Here is a 23,813-nt window from a genome sequence, read left to right as displayed (position 1 = left end):
TTTGGTCTAACAAATAATTTGGCGCAAAGCATCTAACGTGACAGAAACGCCTAAACCAGCATAGACCAGCAAAGACCAAAATGGACCAGCATAGATCAACATTGACCAGCATAGACCAGCATGGACCAACATTGACCAACATTGACCAGCATAGACCAGCCAAGACCAAAATTGACCAGCATAGATCAACATTGACCAGCATAGACCAGCATGGACAAGCATAGATCAACATTGACAAGCTAAGACCAACATGGACCAGCATAGACCAGCAAAGACCAGCATGGAACAGCATGGACCAGTATAGACCAGCATGGACCAACATTGACCAGCATAGCCCACCAAAGACCAACATGGACCAGCATAGACCAGCATAGACCAGCATGGACCAGCATGGACCAACATGGACCAGCATGGACCAGCATGGACCAGCATAGACCAACTTTGACCATTATACACCAGCATAATGATGTTGTTGGACCAGCATTGACCAGCATAGACCAACATTGACCAGCTAAAACCATCATGGACCAGCATAGACCAGCAAAGACCAGCATGGACCAACATTGACCAACATTGACCAGCATAGACCAAAAATTGATCAAGCATAGACCATGCTGGTTTTTCTAGCATGGTAAGTATTATTTTTGCGAGAAAAAAAAATCAGAGAAACTTGTTTTATTTGCTAAAAAAACACTCAAAATAGTTGACGATTAATTTTGAACTTATTCATTATTAATCAATTATTCGAATCACCGTTGCTGCCCCACATGACATGAATGAACACAGTATCTCTGTAGCATCATATCATCGTTATCATGGACAAAACTGTAGTGCAGTCATGCTCTCATCTGTAAGGCAAACGAACACTGATCAAACATTACATTTTTTACATATTAATGCCTGACACATTCACTGGCCACTTTATTAGGTACACAAGACACCTAATTAAGTGGGGCCCAGTGTTTTCTTCAGCGACTGTAGCTTCAAGGTTGGACATGTGTTCAAGTCAAGTCTGAGCTTGTGTTAGACACCAGTACCGGCTGATACCAAGATGCCCACGGCACAAATGTGTCATTTCGGACCGAAAATAACCATATTTGTGCATCGAGAGAGATGTAATGTAATGAGACCTTGTAAGATTCGGCCATTGAGAAATCAATTGGCAGGAAAAAAAGGTTTTATACTCTCAGAAAGAGTTTTATTATTTCAATGGAAGCACAGCTTGTTGTAGTTGGTGATAAAAAGTGCAATGCCTTGATCAATCCTGTCAGTAAAGTGATTAAAAGGGCTCTCTTGCTTAAAAACGCGCCAGTTTATGTTGTTTATATTCATATGTGGGAGACTCCTGGGATTGGAAATGGAGACATAAATATTTATCCGTGTCTTTTTTGTTTGTTTTTTTCAGAGGAGAGACTCTTTACATTTCTCTCTTTGACATCTCTGTGGTAGACTGTAGCACAGAAAACACTGCACATATAGACACAGTGACATATGCAAAACTAACATAACAGGCTGTCTCTGATCCCTGAGCCGCACACGTGCGCAGACTCTTCTTATTTCACACGGAGGATATTCTGTCAGGGCAGATTTACATCCTTATTTTTCACATTAAAGCTTATGTTTCTTTCTTTCTTTTTTTTTTATTTTGGTTGCCGTGAAATAAAACACTCATCCTGCTCTAATTTCTATAAAAAAATAAATAAAAAAAGATCCATCCTTTTTTTAACTGTGCAGTTTAATTTGAGCGAAGAGTAGAAATTTGTGATATTTCCCTCAAGGACTCAAGGTTGCTCGTTCATATACTTGAACAAACGTGTGGCCTTTTCACATGTGGAATTGTCCTTATTTATTTTTTTGAGTGCAATTTTCATTCATCATCTCTCACCTGCTGCAGCCCCTTCTTTATTATATACTAAAAAAAAAAAGTAAAAAAAACATCATTTATAGCACCATTAAATTGCTAATTACTGTATCTTGGAAACTGCAATAATTAAAAATGCAGCAACATCACAGTTTTTTATCTCCTTTGTCCCTCTCATAATATACAGTTTATTCCTGGGTATGTGGAAAATCTAATGCGACAGCAGCAAGTCCATGGCCCCACCCATGTTTGCCCAACACAGTCCTAGCATGACTTTAGGGCTCTAGTTTGGTATCATAAACGTCATCTCCAGTGACTTCATAGTTCCTCCTCAATGACGGCGAGAAACTGCCGTGATGTCGTTTTATAAGCGACACAAACGCACAAACTAGTGACTTTCAGTGTAACTGAATCATTAGAATCAGTTGATGATGAGTAGATTTTGGAAGTATAAGTAGATTTTGGAAGTATAAGTAGATTTTGGAGCTATAAGTAGATTTTGGAATTATAAGTAGATTTTGGAATTATAACCAGGTTTTGGGAATTTTCCAAAATAAGCCATATGCACAACCCCTCCCTCTAGCCCTGAGACTCAATTTGCACTGCTATAGTTATTTTATTAATATTATTTTCTAGTAATTGTTTGATTTTTTTAGTATTTTTTATTGTCCATTTTATTCATGTTTATTCATTTTATTCATTCATTTCTTTTTTTCATCATACTGTTTATGTTGTGTGTGATGTCTAAGCTACTGGACCTTGAATTTCCCCTTGGTGATCAAGAAAGTTTTCTGAATTGAATTATAATTATAAGTAGAATTCGTAACTATAAGTAGATTTTGGAACTATAAGTAGGATTTTTAATTTCTAAAATATGGAACAGTTAATAACCATATGAGTTTTCGGTTTTTGGCAAAATATTATAAAAAGATAACAAAAGGTTTAAGATGGAACAAAAAAGCTCCTAGAAAAACAAACAATAACCATATTTTCTTTATAATTACATGATCAGAAATACACACGTCTATTTTCTTGATCTCTGAATGATCCACATTAGCAGAGGCGTGTGCATGTGCATGTTTTAATGTTTAATGTGAAAACTATCCAGTGTTTGGCACCTAGCAACAGGTGCACACAGGCGGGAACAGACGGTGGGTGTGAAACTGGAGAGTGTTGATTGTTGACGCGGCGTCGTTTCTTTTTCACTCTGTGTCTAATTACATGTCATGTAAGGCGACACCGCACAAGATCATCTTTCAGCATGGAAACAAAGCTACTTAAAAAAGAAGGAAAGGAAAAAAGAGAAGTCTTAACTTTGACTGTTTCCTTTTCCCTGAATACAAGGCACTCAATTTAACTGTAAGTGTTACAGTTTTTAATTGATTCACATTATAATACCACCGTCTTACGTACATTTGGAATAACACCAGCTGGCCACTTGCAGCAAGAAAGAATCCGCTGGCTTTGTACTTGTGTGGTTCACTAACCTCCATCATGTCTTTTGTGAAGAGCTCTGTGCAGTTTATTGTCTTTTCAGCCGTTTTCTAATATCTGTCCTAATTTTTTCCTCTAATGAACTTTTTTCCTGCTCTTCAAACCAACTGTTTCACACTTTTCTTGTCTTCCTTGCCTCTGCTCTGCTTCCCTTCTGGCTCCACTAACTCCCTCCTGTTCAGGCTGGCAGTACGAGGGTAAGAGGGCAAACATGTGTTTGTTTGTTTTTCCAATCTTCTATTCCAACATTTCACTCTGCCTCCATCCATTCCCATTGGAGGGCATTTAATCCTCAACTTTCCTCACATCAGCCTGTTGCCCGCCGTCCTCCCGTCTCCTCCTGTCTCCTCTCGTCTCCTCCTGTCCCCGGCCTGTCTCTCCCTCTCCTGCCCCATCTGCTGCTGTCTGTCACGCTGCCATTACCCGTGAGTCCCATGTGCTTGTACCATCTCGCCACCGTGACCTCCATCAGTGAAGCCATTTCCTGCTCCGCGCTTTGACCGCCCTGTTAGTTTGGTGTCAGTGTTGTTGATGTTTATGTGTTGGCAGTCGATGCCGCCGCCCCCTCGCTCGCGCTCTCTCTGTGTGTGTGTGTGTGTGTGTGTGTGTGTGTGCGTGTGTGTCAACATGACAGCTTATTATGGCGTGAAAGGAAGATACCGAAGCAACACTTTGATGTTGATTTTCCCATAGACCAGTGAGGCGTTTCAGTGCCGGTCACTTTCTTGCTATGTGATTGAATTATTGGCTAAAATAATAATAATAATAATAATGATAATAATAATAATAATAACATAAAAACTCTCCTAATTTTGTTTACATTGTCCTTTTTTGGCAGGAAAAGCTTTAAACAGTGCTGGTGTCGGTTTGAAGCCGTCAGAGTTCACTGCACACTTTAAATCCACGGAGATCCAGCAAATATATTGCGAAAAATTGACAGACTGAGTGTAACTGACCCTCATAATGCCCCCGGAGTGCTTTTCACCACTGTGAAAACGTTTTTTAAGACTTACAGTTTCAACTTTCTGATAAAATGTCTCTCATCCTCCTTGGGAGGTGAAAATATCCCAGATAAAATCATGTTATTCAAAGGAAAATGAGAATAATTATATAAAAATATATCCCTCTCATATCATGAATCATATCACAATTTCAGTCTAAATAACCACAATTAGATATTAACTTAATGTTGTGTTCTCTCTTGTTTGTGTGTGCAGAGTGTAAGCTGACTCGACCAGGCCCCCCTGCAACCATCGTAACCATCGACGAGGAGAGCCCCAACGGTACGTAAACAAACAATCACATAAGAGTGGTGGTAAACACCTCTGTGCTGTGTCGTGGTGTTGATCGCAGAGCTGGGATCGTTTCTGTGTCTGCGTCAGCGTTGCTTTTGATATTGCAGTACATATTAATACGTCCTCTCTCCGCTGGGACTGCTGTCTCTCTCTCTCTGTGTCTCTGTCTCTCTCTCTCTCTGTCTCTGTCGCTCTCTCTCTCTCTGTCTCTCTCTGCACAAGTACAGTCGCTCTCCGTCGATGGCACTCGGGTCGGTTACTGCCGATGTTTTGTGAGACATATTGGATTGCCATTCTGATTGTGTTTTAAATTATAGATAAATAAATTCCACTTCTGGCTCCTGTTGTGTGAGTTTGTTCTCGCAGGGCCTGTGTGTGCATTCAGGTGGTGTCTGGCACACAGATGTGACATGGGGCTACATTAATGAGAAGTCCTCTCCCCCGCGCTCAGGTGGTCTTTGGTGTGGTTTACCTGTGCCGCGGAGAGCAGACGTGATCGAGTGGAACTGTTCTACTGTTCCTTGTCTTGACTTTTCTTTCTCCGTCTTCCTCTGATTTCCTTTTTACCTTTATACTTTTTTCTTTGCATGAGTTTGAAGCTTTTGCTCCTTTTTGTTAATCAGCATTCATATATATGGAGATGTACGACCATGAAGACAAACAATACCCTTCTCCGTATTCACGTTACATTTGCTCTCACTACACTTTTAGGAGTCAGGAAATGCTACAGCAGAGTTTCTTCTAAATGTTTATATCAAGTAAACACCTGAGACAATATTCATTGAGCTCTTGAAGAAACACAGTTATTATCACCAATGTTAAAATACAGTGGTGTAAATAGGCCGATGCAGATTATTTGCTTCGCCTGACATCACTTGCTCGACAACAGTCGGTTGAAAACGCTCTTGTTCAAAGTTACTCTTGAATCTTCTCTGTGATTGGACAAAGCTCTATTTCTCTGCTTTATGGTAGTTTTTGAATTTACTAGATATCACAATAACGGTCTAGGAGTTACGGTAATGAGAAGTACGAGTGTCAAATCCTGTCGGCGATAACAGGAAGGTAACAGAAGGGTTAACTGGGACGGTAAAAACGAGAGCACATTAGTCCAGTTTTAGCGGCACTGGCTCCAGGTTCTAAATGATTTGATTTGTTTTTCAAATGTCTTCATGCACTTGCCCTCACAGTATGTGATGCTTCAGCCGTGCACTCTCTCAGGTCGGCAGATCAGTCACCATTTGTCGTCGCTAAGGAAACTTTGACGTGACCGCACATTTTCACTCGCTGTGGAATGAGTTGTCTTTGCCGTCGACTCACTTCCTGTTTTTAAGACCTCTCTTAAAACACGTTTCTGCTCTTTGGCTTTTAACCCACTTTCAGATGTTGGCAATTCTACAGCCATGAAATCTGAATAAATCCAGGGTGGCCTGAACATCACGATGGTCATAAGAGGGTTAAAGTGCTTCAGACACTGGTATAGTGAAATGAGTTACCCTGGTATATGCAGTAGAACACTATTTCTATTTTTCCTCCAAGTACCACCAGAGGAAACTTGTGTACCACTGGTGGTATACGCACCACAGTTTGAGAACCATGGCTGTATACCATTCATTTATATCACAATTTTGCAAGCTTTGCCATTCGCTAATTGTTCCATATTGTGCTTTCAGTTTTAAAAGCCAGAAGTGCTGCTAATGTGTTAATAATACTCGTAGTATTCATACACCACATGTGCACATCCAATAGTATTTTTTCTTGTCCGGCTCTTCGCCAGATGAGTCGGTGCCGCTCGTCAGTGAAGCAGACTGTCAGACTGTCTCCTTCGCTCCTTCCTCTCCGTGTGCAGCTGAGATTTGGGGTTTTGATCGATTGCCGGGGGGAATGTGCGAGATGGAGGTAGCCTCCCCTGCGTCCCTAAGCCTCCCCTCACCCCCACATGTGTCGACACACTGCCTGTTAGGGGATTTGCACTAATCTTCCTCATAAAAGCACTCATTTACTCGTGATACGGGCTTCTTCTGGCTCCACCGGCCTCTTATTTATCTCTCCTTGATGAAACGGCCTGGAGAGCGTCCTGCCCATAATGGAATGTAAAACAGGCAAGCCGCCATTATTGACCGGAGCAATTATCCCTCTGAATGTGTTTCATCTCCTCTCCTCTGTCACACAGAAGCCATGCAAATGACAGATAATAAGATCCCGTGTTTTTCTGAGCATTTACCTTTAAGTCCTTTCGTGGCGGTGAATGGACAAAGACAAAAAAGACAGGATTGACGAAAACATAATCCTGTTTGCAAACCTAGAGATTTTTACATCCGTCAAAAAGCCCCGTGAAAGTGAAGCGCTCCCAGTGGGAGAGGTGTGTCTGCGACTGTCGGGCCACGAGTTCGTTCATTGATTGAGTCACAGAGGGACGAAATGAATAGAAAAGTCTGGAAGCCTTTATTGTCTTTACTGTGCTTCTTAATACAAAGACATTCCGAGTGAGTGCTCGCCCAAATGTGTCATTCCAAACATAAAACAAGGCAGACAAAGTTCTTTTTCCTAAATTTAACAGTATTAGGACTAATTATTGACACAGATAGATTGACCTAAACCCTGTGAACATAATTTGTTCCACCAGACATCTTTTCATTGCTGCTTCTTCTTGCTGTAGCTTCTTCTTCATGTTCACGATTCTTGTGCTTTGTGTCGTTTTATGCTATATTCTTTATTCATGGCCACAGCACGGAGAGCTCAAACCTTTCATGATGGTGAACAGATCGGCCTTCCACATGCCTGTTTTCACAATTCTTCTTCTTCTTCTTCATCTTCCTTTTTTGCTTCTAAGTCCTTTCTCACCTTTAGCACGGATTGAAGTTGTCCTCGATTGCAGTTAAAAGTTCCTCAAGTTAGACATAAAATAAACGGCTAAACATAATTTACCTTTCATTTCATCCATGACCTGGCTTGACTTTGACTTCTCGTGAGTCAATAAAGGGACAGGAGAACCAGTTGTGACATCACTCATAAGATTCTCGACTGCACCATATTGAAGAGTTTCCACATGGAACCAGGTGCCTATTGGATTGATTTCACTGGTTTTCACTCACTATTCTCAGTCTAAATGAAACATCATTTACAAAATTGTTGAAAAAGACCTGAAACTAGCAGTTGAGACCAATAACTCCTCAGGAAAGTGTTTACTGATGTTAGCAGGCATCAGATTTTATCTTTAGGTGCCAAAAATAATTGTATTGCGGTTCAGTTTTGGCCTTGAGCTTGACATGTGTGGTTTAGACAATACAAACCATTTTCTTCCTCCTGTCCTGGTTGCTTTCTCTTTCTTTCGAGCTCGCTTTGACGTTTTTCACTTCAGAGAAACGAGTAGCCACGAGGGGATCGCAACCGTGTTGCTCAAATGAAGCGTAGCATGTTTAATTTATCCAGACTGAGGCTTCTGCAGACCCACTGACAGGTGCCAGACACAACACATGAAGTCTCATTGACTCACAGAGTCGTATCTATTGGGAAGGGAAATGGCGTGTTTTCTATATGCTGCCTTTATTTGGTCTATGAGCTAAATCCAAAAGCGGTTAATCAGATTGAAGAGATTTCTATCTCGGTGGAGAGAAGCAGCTGGATACGTGAACAGTGGAGCCAGAGGGGGTTGTATTTTCTCATTGACAGAAAGCGTTTTATAACAGCAGCAGTGGGAAATCATTGTGTCCATAAATGAGAATTCCATCTCCTACAGCTTTTATCCCATTTCTGCAAATTAATGATTTATATCAAGTGACGCTTGCGAGGATCCTCGCAGCCCTTGGAAATCAGACGCAAGGATTGCTGAAGGGCTTTATTAGAGAGGTCAATTTAACATTCTTTCATATGGTGTGTGTGACAAAGCTGATTTCACTTAAACGTGCATCAGTCTTTACAACTGCAGTCCACATGAATGCAGCAGTCATTCCACAAGCTGACGCTCTGAAAGAAAACATATCCATCCGTCCATCGTCATCCGCTTATCCGAGATCGGGGAGCAGCTCCAGCAGGGGGAAAGGCTTCCCTTTCCCTGGCTAAACCAAACAATGCTAAGACAATGCCAAAACTGTAGATCAGTTAAAGAGACTTAAAAATCCTGAAAACATGCAATCTCCAACATTTAGCAAAGGAAATGTCTAAAATCTCAATATTGAACAGAGGAGTCTTTAGGGGTATTTAGCGACAGCACGGCTGAAAGCCGGCAATCGTGAGTTTGAATCTCAACCCGTTCAATGGTATTTCAGTTCAGTGACTGTGTGAGAAGGAAGTAATGAACAATTCTGTGAACAAATCTTATTAATGAACAGATTCTAACTCTTAGCTTGTTACTAGTTTGTAAAACGGCGTCATGGCAGTTCTGTGCAGCCGTGGTACGACGGCACCTTTTTCCTCAGCACAGTAACTCTCAGAGCAGGAATCAGATGCAGCTATAGCCCAATGTTTGTCTTCATTCATTTGTGAATATAATGATTCATAAAAACGGTTTAACGTTGAATTTCTTGCCCGCTGAATGTAAGACCCGTGCTCGCACGAGCCTGAGCTGTGTTTTCAGCTGCTGTGATATACTAAGTCTTATATTAACTGCTCTGATTGACTGTCTTTTTTGATTGTTTGGTTATGGCACTCTCATTAAGGCTTACAGCCGCTCTCCCTGTGCCTTACGAAGGAAAAGTTGACAATAAAAACTTTATGTTCACAGTTCAAGCTGTTAACATCGTGGCAATGAAACAGTACCGTGCAGAATCAGGCCCAGTATCAGCCTGTGTTGGAATTTATTATCTGATGGTGATTTAAGTCCAATTCCATTACAATTTGGATGGCGGGTCACTCTTTTTTATTATTATTATCATTATTGTTATTATTATTATTATCATTATAGCTGCATGTTTTTATGAAAACTCCCCTGGGACTAAATCTAAGAGCCATACGATCAGTAGACACTCCAGCGCAAAGCAATCCAATACTCGGACTAATCATTTGTGTAGTGGGGAGTATATGTTCCTCTGGGAGGAAGCTAACTATATCCTCGTCTCTCTTCGGCTCACCTCTGAGACAAATAACAAATAGGATTTATGGTTAAATATCACCCAGCTCTAGCTCAGCAATTATGTCTGCACAGAACAAATCTGTATTCTCAACTTGTAATTTTTATGAGCTTTATGCCACGTTTGATTTTGAGCTAAAATTATGGAACAAAAACCTCTTTCATAATAAAATTAGCAGCCAAACCTGGGCTTTTTCAACCTGGGTAAAAATAAAAAACACTGTGTGATAAAAATAAAAACAAAATAAACACAGAGCCATGTTTAAATTATGAAACATAATGCTTTCAATTGTCATGGCTGTTGCTATACTAATTGCAGGGTGATGAATACAGTATGTGTGACTACTGTGTGACTAATATTTAAGGGACAGTGAAAAGTGTTTATCTAGTTTTTTTTTTCTCAGTTTTTCTGGTGGAACCACAGGTTGGGCCATAAAAAAGCGGCCCACAACCACTGGTGTTGGACTGTTCCATAATTTAACATTGACACACACATACTTTTGAGTATTGTACTACTTTTAAATTGTTCTGGCCAATGGCCAAAAAAACATATTTAATCCTTCATTTTAAACAGGTTTTTTTTTCAGGCTTCTTCTAACTCACTGTGTTACTCGCTGTCTCTAAACCACCACATTTATAATCAGCGTCATGGTTAAATATTGCCCCCATTTTCTCACTTTGATCAAAGCAGTACAGGTTTAAACCACTTCTGTATTAAATGCACATCAGGAAACATGTGCTCTATGAAAGCTGACTGATGGACAGGAGAGGAAATGTAGCACTAATGCTAAACACGGTGGAGTCTGTTGGAAAGTTCCTCATCTCATCCAGGATTATGGAGCTCTCCTGAGTATGGACTTGTTTTTCTCGTGAGAAAGTTACCTGCGTGTGCGTGTGTGTGTGTGGACTGTTTTGCTTCCTGTGTTTGAAGAGCTTGAAGGTTTAACTAATTAATGAGATGAGCAAGTCTGTGTGACTGTCTTTTTTTTTTTCTTTCTTTTTTTAAAGCCTCCATGGGCTCATTAGCCTCTCGGCTTTAAGTGAATTCAATCCCTCGTGCTTTTTCTCTTGACCAGGCCTGACATTAGTTTGACCCCTTTGAATCTCATTGTTTCTTTCCTCTGACCTTTCCTTTTTTCTTTTTTTTAATTACAAACATACCACCATCTTCTCTTTTGATTCAAGATTCAAGATTCAAGAAGTTTTATTGTCATTATGAGACATAATGAAATTTTTGCAGAGACTCCCGGCTTTAGGTACACAATAAAATAGCAAAAATAACGAACGAAGGACTTGACATTTAAATAGAAATAACGAAAGGCATTTAAATAGACACAACAAGAGACTTAACACTTAATGAGACCCAACAAAATATAAAAATTGGTTTTGTTTACCTGTACAAAACCTCCTCACCCATAAATGATATGGCCATAGATTTAAAGTGGAACTATGCAGGATTTTTACCTTAATTGAACAGTGTTGTAGTCGTTGTAATGTTTAAATGGCTCTAAATTGGTATCAATACTTCAGTACACCTTTGTTAAGAGTGTCTGGTTTGCTGATTTAAAAGACACATTCACAAGTGATCAGCTTGTCTTTTACATTAGTATTTTATTTTGAAACACTATTCAAAAGCTGTGGCTATGGTAAGAAATCGCTGCTGTTCCTGCAGGAAAATTAACTCATTTGGACTATTTTAAAATCGTAATCTGGATTAGGGCTGCAAGTAATCGATTAACCTGTTGATCATTCTCTCGATTAATCGAGGGCTTGTTTGGTCCAGAAAATGAAACCAGACAATAAACACACAAACACACCAGCCATTATGCAACAACCATGTCATGATGTCATTAAAGCTCAAAATCCTTAATTTTCTGTAAAACCTCAAATGTTGATATTCTCAAATGTCTGGTTTTGTTCACAACCCAACATTATTCAGTTTTAATGATTTATTTCTTATATGGAGCAAAGAAACCAAAAAATATTCACATTTAAGAAGCTGAAAAATCAGAAAACTTGTCTCAATAATGAAAAAAAAAAACCTCATACTGATTAATCGATGATCAAAATAGTTACATTTAGTAATCGATTAATAAACATTTTAGTTTTTTTGTCATCATTAGTTTTAACATAGTCTTAGTCAGTGTTTTACGACATTGTCGCAGTCTCATCATCATCATCATCTTCTTTTCTTAGTCATAAAACAAAAGTTTGTTGACGAATATAATTCGTCTCGTCTCGCCTGACGAAATGAACACTGGTCTCCACTGCCCCCTACTGTCTGTTAGTGGAAAACCAGCCTTGCAAGATCAGGGCGACCGACCCAGGATTCCTCAGAATCAGGATGTCTCACAAAGTGGTAGACGATGGATGGATGGTGGTGTCGTATAAATATGTACCCCAAAACTGTAGGGGGAGCTCCGTAGAGCGACCAGACTTTCAAAGTTCCGCTTTAAACCCATTGTCTTTGTCAATTGGACAATTGGACTCAGTTTTTCTAAATAAAACTAAAACGTGTCAGATCTCACGAGAAGTCCATCGATCTCGTTGCATCGACTTCACCTTTTTGTCCAAGGTTAACCCAACAGTGGGCGGCCGCTCCAGTCTGACACGGAGCGCCGTCGTCGCCTCTCACCGTGATGAATCTTCAAACATGCTCAGTCCTGAACCCAACTGCTTTCAAACAGTAGTGTTCCGGCAGGGGAGCGGAGTGATGTATGAGGCTTTCAGTGCAGCCCTGTACGAAGAGCACGGCTGTCATTTGTAAGTCTTTTAGCAAGCGGGGTGAAAAACTCAGAATTCATGATCCCTGCTCAACTATTTCCTATACGTGAGAAACAGGATTAACTTTTTGTTTGTTCGATTTTCTTCAGACATTGCATTTACTACGTTATCACACACAGTTATCTCTAATCTCAACCTCTAATCTTAATCCTACCAAACTTCAAATTAAGACTAGGCAATGTATTGGTATTATTGTGACATGTGAGAACATATGGTCTTAGATTTTTTAAATTATGTCCTATTGTGATAAGATATTGCATATAATCGTCACATTTATTATACGGAATTAAACATTTTAAATATTGTATATATTAATTTAAAAAAATACACGGAATCGACAAAATTGTATCTACAAAAAAAAGTATCTTAATAACACATCCTTAATTTTAAGCCTCATTATTTGCGTTATTGCAGAATTTGACCATATTTAAAGTCCATTTTATTGTTTCTAACACATTAAAAAGCCAAACAAATAGACCAGGTATTATTGATCATGTAATACAGATTATAAACAGTAGATGTGTTATTTTAGAGTGTGTTTACAATGTAGTATCTTTGAGAAGTCAACTTCATTTCTCTTTATAAAAACAACCAAGGTTGACCAAAGTACTTTACAGTTGCTGTGCTGAAGGCACTATACAAAAAAATAGAAGAAAAACTGTAAAATAGTGACATAATAGAAAAGTAAAATGGTAAAAACTATATAGAAGTGTCCGGAGCACAAACATCTCAAAAGAAAACAGAGAAACAACTTGTGTGCAGCAGATTTATATCCCGTATTTTGAGATATAGCCTGATCGTCTGCGTCATTAGGACCAGGTTTTGGTCTCCATGAGGACGAGTTTATGTCATAAAATGTCCTGCATAGGTAACAAATACAAGTTAACGGACACACTCATACACACATAAGTGTCTGCTCTGTTACATTCTATCATCGTGTCAGGCGGCGATGATTGCTGGGTCATCAATTTATAATTAGAGCCGAGCTGAAAGGCCTGGATTAGTGCACAACACCTGCTCCTTGTGGGATTACGGAGCAAAACAGGAGGGTGGGACAGTCGGCGAAGGCTCAGTCATACAAAACATTAAGCACTCGGTACACAGTCTGTGGTTCTTGTTTGCTCTGCGCGTCTAACAAGCCATAATTATTATTAACATAGCGGGATTTATGGTAAAACTGAAGGTGCTGCTGTTATCAGATTGAAAGTGGTCTTCCACGTCTCGTCTGTTTCCCCCTAATTTGTCATATTGTTGAACATGTGTTAGTTACTTTAGGTTTTAAACAAATCAATGTTTGACGTCTTATTGTTTCTCCTCCCACTGTGATTTCTTTTGAAAAAGACAAAAGTAAACGTCTGTGCCGTCGCCGGTGTGAGCGCACCACATTTTTCGCCTCATTTGACCCAGTTTTCCCCCTCGAAAATTGGAATAACAAGTGTCGTCGTCATAATAGAATTTGTGTCTCTTTAATTCTCGTCTCTCTCTGGGAGTCACGCTATTGTCTCACTGCAGCGTCTTGTGCAGAGACCGCACAGGAGGAATATGGGTTCTCGTCTCCCACGCTGAACCGTACGAGGCTCAGAGGAGCGCACGGGGGAAATCTCTGCTAAAAAAAAAAAATATTAATAGTTCTTTTTAATTTGCAACGCCACAATAACACGGCAAACGTGACATGTGATATTGTAGATGCCGGAGATGAGACGACAGATGTCAGGTTTTGTGGACGCTGTGATAATAACGCTGAGGGCGTTTTAAATAATCCAAGAACAGTCTGGATCACAGTGTTTCAGCCTTAAATTCAAGGTTAATGAAAACCTTAGGCCCTTTTGGCGTCTCACAGCTGCTGTCAACAGACAGGACCAAGGTTTTTTGCACCATCGTCATTAAGTGATATCGCTCTTTTATTGTTTGTTACGCCACAGCTTGTACAGGGGAATGGATTTTTGTGTCTCCGCGTATTAAAAGCGGATAATTATCGATTGTAGGCAAAAGGTCAGGGTTTGTTTTTTTTTAAAATGTGCTTGTATGGTTCCGCCTGTGAACCCCAGAGGTGGAAAGTAATGATTTACATTTACTCGCGTTACTGTAATTGAGTAGGTTTTCTGTGTAATTGTGTTACTCAGTAAAGAGAAAATGTTAATTTACAAATAAATAAATCGCACACTGGAAACTTTGGCAGTGGATGATGAGGACAGGTGAGTGAATGATGGGGACAGGTGAATAATGAGGACAAGTGAATGATAAGGACAGGTGGATGATGAGGATGTGAGATTTGTGTCCCCTTTGAGTACATTTTAAACTAGCTACTTTGTTTCTTTTACTTTAACTTGAGTACATTTGTAGAAAAGTACTTCTTTTTACTTGCAAGTAAGTAAAATTGTATCAAAATAGTGGTACTTTTATTTGAGAAGAATATTTCAGTACTCTTTCCACCTCTGGTGTAACCCCAGTACCTCAACTTAAGTCCACAATGTCTTAAGAATATTGTTTTCTCTTTATCTCACCATTTAACTGTTTTTTTTTTTAAATGAAAACTGAAGTTTATGATGCTTTGTAAACTGCTCCCTCTCCCACACCAAATCCCATAGAGAGAATAAATAGCCATTATAATAATAAAATAAAATAAATAAAATGTAGAAATAAGCATGGGTAGTTACTAAGTTACTAAAAATTAGTTTTGTTTTTGTGTGTCTGCACAGTGAGGCCAGTGCTTACTATGTATGAGACCTATTCTGGATTTTCTGAACCTCACTGTATGAATATAAATGTATGTATTTCAGGCTGCAGTACAGTGAGTCAGCAGGGAATTGTGGCTTTTATAAATAGGCCCGGGAACCCGGAGAACTGACTTCCACTCCCGACACAAGTAAACCCCCACTTCAGTGGTTACTACACGGGAAAGGAGGATGAAGCTAAAACTTAGTTTTTACACATTTTAGCAGCAAAACTTCAAAATTGAGGATCTATTTTTCCTATATTTGTCTTTCCTGTGATCAGAGTCTTTGCGGCTTCCTTTCCACCGGACTCACGAGGTGTTAAACTGACCTTATACAATTGCGTAATATAAATGTCCCTATAGAGGGACATTTATATTACCATTAACTGTCAATGAAAGCAGAATCCTGTATTTCTCAAAGTGCAACTAGAGGCTGAGTTATGGCTAAGTTTACAAGGAGTCGTACATGTACATGTAGCTACTCATCCATCAAAGATCTCAGGAGGGTCCACGTTGGTCCATGTTGGTCTCCGTCTCTGCTTGACCAGCCCAACTCTATGGAAACAACGGAGATCAAATTACAAGTGAAATCCAATAACAAATTAAAAACACACTTGACATTGAAAAAAAATTAGGGAGACCATGCCATTGAAACATATTTTCAAACTATGAAATCATTCTTTCTCATATTTTTTCATAACAATTTTGTTGTGCAATCAAACTTGTTTATGCACAATAAAAAAGTAAAAATTGAATTTTTTTAACTGTCCACATCTGTACTAGATAAAATATTATATTGGACACACAATATAGGTCATAGCAGACTAGTCAGCGAAAAGCGATGACTTAAATTTAATTCAGAAAAGATAAAATAGGACAAAGAGTGACGATGTTTCGGATGTTTGCTCGGAGTGAATTCCCGAGACTTCTCTTCTCACAGTTAAGCCTCCCCTGACTTTTTGGTGTTTTGCTGCTGCTTTCACAGCTCCCGCTGCTGGACAACTTGGTAATTACCTCAAAACAGTCTGATGCATTTTCAGGCTGGATATTTCATGTTTTTAAGACCGTATAAACGCAGTTACTTAAAGCCACGTTTGGTTAGAAATGAGCTTTTTTCCACCGTGTTGCTCTCCGTCATAGATTGAGATAAAGACCAGTGCACTCAGTGTATTATTGGTGCCGTAAATGACTATTGGCAAGCAGCTAATGGCCAACCATTCTATAGCCAAGCTGTTGTTTTGTTGATATTTTACCCCAATTAAGGGGAACCTTGTTTCTTCGTCGCAACAATGCTTATGAACTCATTTCACTGAAAGCAATACATTTATTAGTTGTGGCTGAATGCGGTTGTTTTTCTAACAAGCTCACATTGTTCAGAGCCGCGAGTCTGTCGGCCAAGCAGAGGCTGGAATGGGACTTTGAATGGATCACCGTGTCTTTCATTCACCTCAGGCTTTACACTGGAGAGAGAGAGAGATAGAGACGGTGGTGGGAAGATATAGTTGGAGGTATTTTCATGTTGCATTGTGGGGAAGCAACCCCCCGTTCTTAGTTGTATGTGGTTATTGTATAATGTACCTCATGCATCTTCTTGTAAAATGTGTCACCGTGGCTATTTTGGTCCAGGGGGGGGATGCAGAATCCTTTTGTAGAGGCAGTGTATTTACAGTCTGGTCTCCCAAGAAACACAATGCGATTTAACCTTTTCAGCAAACAATGGGAAACGTCGCTCTTGAATCTTAGAATTGAACGTTTTTCGCTAAATTATCAAAAGTGTGTCTTTTGTGCTCACACCCATAATGATTTCTATTCCTATTTCTATTTTCTCTAAAGATGCGTAATGTGTTAGGTAAAATGAGTCACTTCCTGTGTACTGTACAGCTTGGTGGTAATGTGTAGCCAGACGACGACGACGACGACGACTATACTGAGACACACAGAGAAAGTGTGAACTCATTTGACAATAAGTGGACGCCATGGACAAAGCGACTCTTACAAGTTCTGCTCCCATCTTAAGGTGTGCGGAAATTGGTCCTGGAAAGTCCTTGACTTTAATGTCAACCAAGGTATAGGAACCCTGACTACAGCTTTAGAGATGATATATTATATAAAAAAAGACATACAATGACCATGAGATTAAGGTAAAAGGTTAATTTGACAAAACTGTCTTCACTGGTTAATAGTGCAGTAGCACCGCAAAATGTGTTTATGTTTTGATTTGGCGTTTTAGTCCGACATGAAATAACAAACAAATAAGTTCAATATTTATGACACTAAAATATATATATGTGTGTATATATATATATATATATATGTATATGTATATATGTATATATATATATATATATATATATATATATATATATATATATATATATATATATATGTATATATATATGTATATATATATGTATATATATATATATATATATATATATAAATAAAACATCCTGCTGTATGTAATATTACTGTTCCCGTATGAATAGTGGCATTAATGGTACTTAATGTAGATCCAGGCATTGCTGGATAAGGGCACATGGACGTCTTAATGTGTGGTTTCTTTTTCATATCCTGGTTACAGGTTTCTTTTGAATAAATATTCCAGCCTGTTAAAGTGGTTGAAGCATTGTAAGTAACCCTTGACAACATCACATGTACTGTTTAAGGAAAGGAAAGCATCTTTATTGTCATTATACAACTGGTATTGCACAATGAAATCTTGAGGTCAGATGGAGGGTTGATGAGAGCCGCTGCGACTGAGCGCGCCGCCACAAGGGACCAACCTGACTGAATGTGACATTCTAACATGTTTTTTGATGGTGGGAGGGAACCGGAGAGCCTGGTGGAAACCCACACAGACATGTGTTGAACATGCAAACTCCACACAGAAAGGTCCCAGACCAGGAATTGAACCCAGCACCTTCTTTCTGTGAGGCAACAGTGCTAACCACTGCGCCAGCATGCCACCTTTAATGGATTAAATCATAATTACAATAAGTTTCTTTGAATTGAAAATTAATTTTATTGTTTGGTTCTTTTATGCAAATATTTTATCTTTCTTCAGCTCCAGCAATTGTTAACTCGTTTGATTAACGGCTATAATCTCCACGCTTTGTTCACGAGTTTAATAAACGCACAGTGAAATAGTTCGATTGACATTCTGGGCATAATTGATACTTCTCTCATTTCCGGAGCATGCCAACAAATCTTGCTGAAAATACTTGTTTCACTAAAACCAGCCGTCCTCAACAGCGGGGACACTACATCAATGCAGGGACGTGTGGACACAAATCTGAATGATGGGGACGGGTAGCAGTTGCCATCACTGGCAACCAGCCCAGGAGATATTCTCAGATTCTGCAACTTTATCAAAATGATGTAGGTGGACTGTAACGTTTTCCAAATGGTGTGCACTTATTTCAACATTCTTTCCGCTGTGTTATTCTTGGATTTGCTGTTAGTACACGGTGTATGTTCTTCTCCACACTGTGGTAAAAAGGTGTGTCTGCATCGTCACATCTCATACACACAGAGATTCACCCTCTGAATCTGCTCCACGCAGATCATTTTGTTTTTCCTCGGAATAAATTGAGGTTTTGTTGGCAGTGGAGCCTCCGCTCACCGTGCTTCCCGTCCTTCAGAACATGAAGTGAGCCCCTGTTCTGAGTCAAAATCCAGATTATTGTGTATTGTGTTACAAAGCGCGGCTATTTGTCAGAACATACAACATTATAACTATGGTAGTCGTGTAGAAGTGAAGTAGTGATTGTTAATTCACATTCTGAGAAAAACTACATAAATACACATAGTTAAATGTTAGCATGTCTGTGGTGAACTTTGTATTTTATTTCTAATTTTCTATTGTTAAATCCTGAATCATTTACTTTACTTGTGCAATATTTTCCATTATACTGTATGACGGAGGTCCCAAACTCAAGACCCACGGGCCACATGCAGGCCACCCAGTTCATGTTATGTGGCCCTACACTTACTTTTAAGTTATAATAAAACATAAGCTTAGATTTATCACATTATTAAATGTTTTAAATTCAATATTTTATTTAAAGCTTGTTTAGTGTTTTAATTATAATTGTCTACATGTTGTTATCGATAAATTATGCCTGTTTATGCCTGTTTTTGTTATTTAAATATACATTTTTGCTTCATCCTGTTCTTTTTTTGTGAACTATATATCAAAACAAACACTTTTACTTATATCATGAGGGATCATCAAGATATAATTTTAATATCAAATCACTGAAAAGTATCATTTTCCCCAACTGGAAGTTAACTGGCCCCAGGTCATTTTGAGTTTGAGGCCCCTGCTTTAAAAATATTGGGATATTTTTATGGATTCTACACTTTAGAGGTGAATTCTCTTTCATTGTCTTAAAGTAACACAATGTAGGATTTGTTCTTGGGGTTGCCCTACAGTTGGGAAACGGTACTGTCTGTTACAACGTTTGTAAAATACTTGTTGCGGTAGTTTGTTGACATGCCAACAATGCTGGCCACTGCTTCAAGGTGTCGCCCGTAGCATTTTATACAAATATAATTGCATTGTTTTATTTCTCAAGACAAAAATACATCAAAAGATGATGTATGCTGTACAGTATTGTACGATTTACTCTTTTGTAAGTTGATGTACCATCAAAATGATTTAGCTGACATTACTTAAAGGTTGAAATCCTGCATTTTGTTGCTTTAAATAACCCATACACAAATATCCACACATGCTGTGATGTTGAAATATTTTGACTGTGAGTTTGACGTCACTGTGCTGTTGTGCCACACTGATTTTTACACATCAATTTGCAGCCAGGAAATAATATTTATATTTGAGCTATTTTCAGACTTCCTCAGAGGCAAATCAGCTGCCTCCGCTGAATGAAGAGAGAGCGAAAAAGTTGCTCATGTCACCCATGAGCTGAAATTAACTCCAAATATAGTGAATGGCACTACGGTAATTTTTATGCCCCGCATTGGCACGTGTACGACGTACGGAACCGTTTTAGCTCAGCGTTTGCATATTTATGACGCCTCACGCAGTACAAAAAGTCTTTTTTTTTCTTTCAAAAAGAAGTCTTTTTTTGTTAAAAAATCCTTTTGCTGTGACAGGCGCTGCACATCTCAGAATCTGTGCTCAATGAAACAGCTGCCGCTCCCCCCCTTTTGTCTCTTTGACTGTGGTTTTCTTTGGCAGAGCCGCCTGAACTGACAGATGTTTTTCATGTCAAATTATATCAAAGGTAATTAGAGGTTGTTAAGCATTTGGAGTGCTAAGATGGCAGCGATATTACACCCTTCCCCGTTCATCGTGGCTGTGTTAGACATTTTTTTTAAATTTTTGGCGACATGTGCAGCTCAGTGCGTCTCCTGACAGCTGCTGCTGCTGCTGCTGCTGCTGCTGCTGCTGCTGCTGCTGCTGCTGCTGCTGCTGCTGCTGCTGCTGCATGTGTTTGTGTTTGTACAGTGTTGTGTTTGCTGGAGCCTCAGTGAAACAATGATTCTGCTGATGGGCACAGCAATGGCACTTTCATATCTCAGATACTATATACGTTACGTTTTTTATGACACGGCTGTCATTAATCAGTCCCATGTGTGTTTTATTATATGAGCGAGAAATTACTGTTATTATGACATATTATGATCGACTGACTGCTAGATACTGTACATATGAATAAATATGAGATGATGGATGAAGATAGATGGATAGAGTGATATGACACGGCTGGATGGATGGATAGATAAATATAGATAGATAGATATTGTAGATAGATACCGTAGATAGATAGATAGATACCGTAGATAGATAGATAGATAGATAGATACCGTAGAGAGATAAATACCGTAGAGAGATAGATAGATACCGTAGAGAGATAGATAGATGATAGATAGATACCGTAGATAGATAGATACCGTAGAGAGATAGATAGATACCATAGATAGATAGATAGAAAGATAGATACCGTAGATAGATAGATAGATAGATAGATACCGTAGATAGATAAATAGATTGATACCGTAGATAGATACCGTAGATAGATAGATAGATAGATAGATAGATTGATACCGTAGATAGATAGCACCTTTTTAACTCATAAATATGAAGACACAAACCGCTAAACAAAGAAATCAATAAAACATTATTCACAGAATAATGAATTACATATTTGAATGCAACAGGATAAATCAAAGCAACAACATGCACACATGCAGTATGCAGCTCGACTACCACACACAGTGAGCACACAGATGTTTTCAGTTGAGGAATATCTCAGGTTTAGTTCACCCTCTTCCTCTTCCTCTTGTCAGAAACCATTCCACAGACAGCGATGATGCACTGCAGGGGATCCATGACTGCACACAACTAAAGTGAAAAGGAAGCCGTATGAAGCCGTGTCACTGAAAAAGTGTGGATTACGCCCTGTATGTCATACTTTGTGACTTCAGAATCACTGTGACGGACGTGAATGTGTAAAATTCTCCTTTATGACCGGGTTTCCTCTTAAATCCTTTTCCATAACATAAAGATATCCATCCATACACTGCAGTGTCATGGAGAGATAAGTTATGGAAGCTTGTACCAGTTCTCACCTTCAAAGTATAATTTCACGTGTTGTAAATCAAGGTTGTTCAACGCAAATCTCAATGTTATAGATGGAGATTTGGCATTATCTGAAAACCGGGTCTTAATCTTTTGTGTTATCTTCCTTATGTTGAATTTGCAAAGGATCATCTTTGGTCTTGGTAGCTTCATCAGGACCTCAGTCAGGAAGGTGGCACATGTTGAGGTCATTCTGTTTTAAAAGTAATTTATCGTTGAGCTTTTTCAGTTAATTAATTAGGTGCAAAAAATAAATTTACCATTCAAAGCGTTTTACATACTGATAAGTTTGATTCACTGGATCCACAAGACTTCCTCGATCTGTATAGAACTTCACTTATAGCTATTATCATCTTACATCAGCATGACTAAATTAATCCTGATCTCTAAATTGCCCCCAGATCCAGACTGGAGATGAGATCCGCATTAAACTCTGATGACACATACCAAATAAAACTGTGCTTTGGCACAATTAAATTAAGATCTTGGATTATTGTCTGTGTATTCTAGGCAGGACTCCTTTCTAAATGTCTTTGCACACCAGCAGCAACAAATAAATGTCACAAAATTGCAAATTATTTAGAGACTTAATTTTGTTGCACCCTCTACGTTCACGCCAAGTGCGACACAATTAAGTGGATAAATGATGAGGACCAGGGGGAAAATTGTCGAGTGTCTGGCAATGATGAGTTACTGTTCAGTGATTTCCCTTAAATAAAAAGAAAAAGGAAATTACTACCTGGGCGCAGAAGAAGTGAGGAGAGCTGGCTGATTACATTTAGATACTTTAGGGTGACTTTCAGATGGCCAAAATGGGACAACAGTTCTACAATACTTCAGTTTAATCATTTGGACAAGGGAAGTAAGGTAACACCATGAACACTGAGCTAATTATGTATTGTATGATGATAATGGGGGCGGGACTAGATAAGCTTGTGCTTCTCCCGCTTTCCCTTTCGGTTATGTGTATTGTGTGAACTACACTACGATGATGTGTGATGAGTGATCTAAATGTCATGACCCAAATAAACATATAAATAAATAAAAAAGAAACTACAATAGCTGCTAAAAAACTAGCCATTACACTACTAATTTCTAAGAAGGAAATAAACATCTGCTACTTTCTAAGAAGCTAGGGGAAGAGCTGGTAGTTGCTGAGAAGCTAATAAATGATCTGCTTGTTGCCAGGAAGATAAGAAGGTAGCTGGTAGTTGGTCACAATTATCTTCTGCTGGAGTTTCTTGTAAGAAAAGCAATATTTAGACTTGCACACAAAAACTTTTGGCAGGCAAACCAGCTACATCAAATTGATTCATCACATTAACAATCAGGAAATCAACTGGATCATACTGTCGTCTTTTGTACTGATGTATCTTTATGACTGATTATTAATTTGTATTGATTTTTGCCACAGACCTACTTAATACTCAACCTGGAGCCCCATCAGAAACGGACCACGACACTTATCTTCTGCCATCTTCCACCAGTGCCAACACCACTGATATTTAGGATAAAAGCGAGCCATCTGTGTTGTCCCTGTGGGCTTCGGCCACTGTGAAGTCCAGATCAGAGATCATCTCTGACCACAGACTGTATGACCCCTGTCTCAGTCGCTGGCTGCTTAAAAAAGAGATTTTTATTTATTTTGAAAATGCGTGCACATGTAGCCCAGTGAAACTCTGGGTAGCACTACGTATGTAGGTCTGATAGACTCTGGCGTTCCATTTGACTGATGAGGGCGACAACTTTGCTGCGTGTGACAAAGACTGAGAGAGTAAGTTCCTAGAACTGAGCGAGTATTGGCTGTCACCACAGGGAAAAAAAAATCTTGAGGTCAATTAGCTGGAGAAAGAAAAGATGGCTCTCTGAGTCCTCCCTTCTAATATTATCAGCCTTGTAATTTATGACCCGACTGTTTTCAAAAAGATGTAGCTCACCACTCAAGTTTCTGTGGCAGATATATTTATGAAAAGCTGTTTTAGATTAATGAA

The 23,813-nt window shown here is 39.1% G+C and overlaps 1 protein-coding gene across 1 annotated transcript in view; it reads left to right on the top strand.

Moving 5' to 3' along the window:
* LOC131474194 (protocadherin-15-like) overlaps positions 1–23,813 on the top strand; it is a 260,291-nt gene that overhangs the window by 92,179 nt on the left and 144,299 nt on the right. Inside the window, exons 4-5 of the mRNA XM_058651947.1 lie at positions 3,538–3,552; positions 4,573–4,638. Coding sequence (XP_058507930.1) covers positions 3,538–3,552; positions 4,573–4,638 — 81 coding nt within the window. The remainder of the gene's footprint in view (positions 1–3,537; positions 3,553–4,572; positions 4,639–23,813) is intronic.

The sequence above is a fragment of the Solea solea genome, chromosome 15, assembly GCF_958295425.1.
Source record: "Solea solea chromosome 15, fSolSol10.1, whole genome shotgun sequence".
NCBI classification, from domain to species: domain Eukaryota; kingdom Metazoa; phylum Chordata; class Actinopteri; order Pleuronectiformes; family Soleidae; genus Solea; species Solea solea.
Note: the sequence above shows the minus strand (reverse complement) of the source record. Positions and strands in the feature narration are given on the sequence as shown.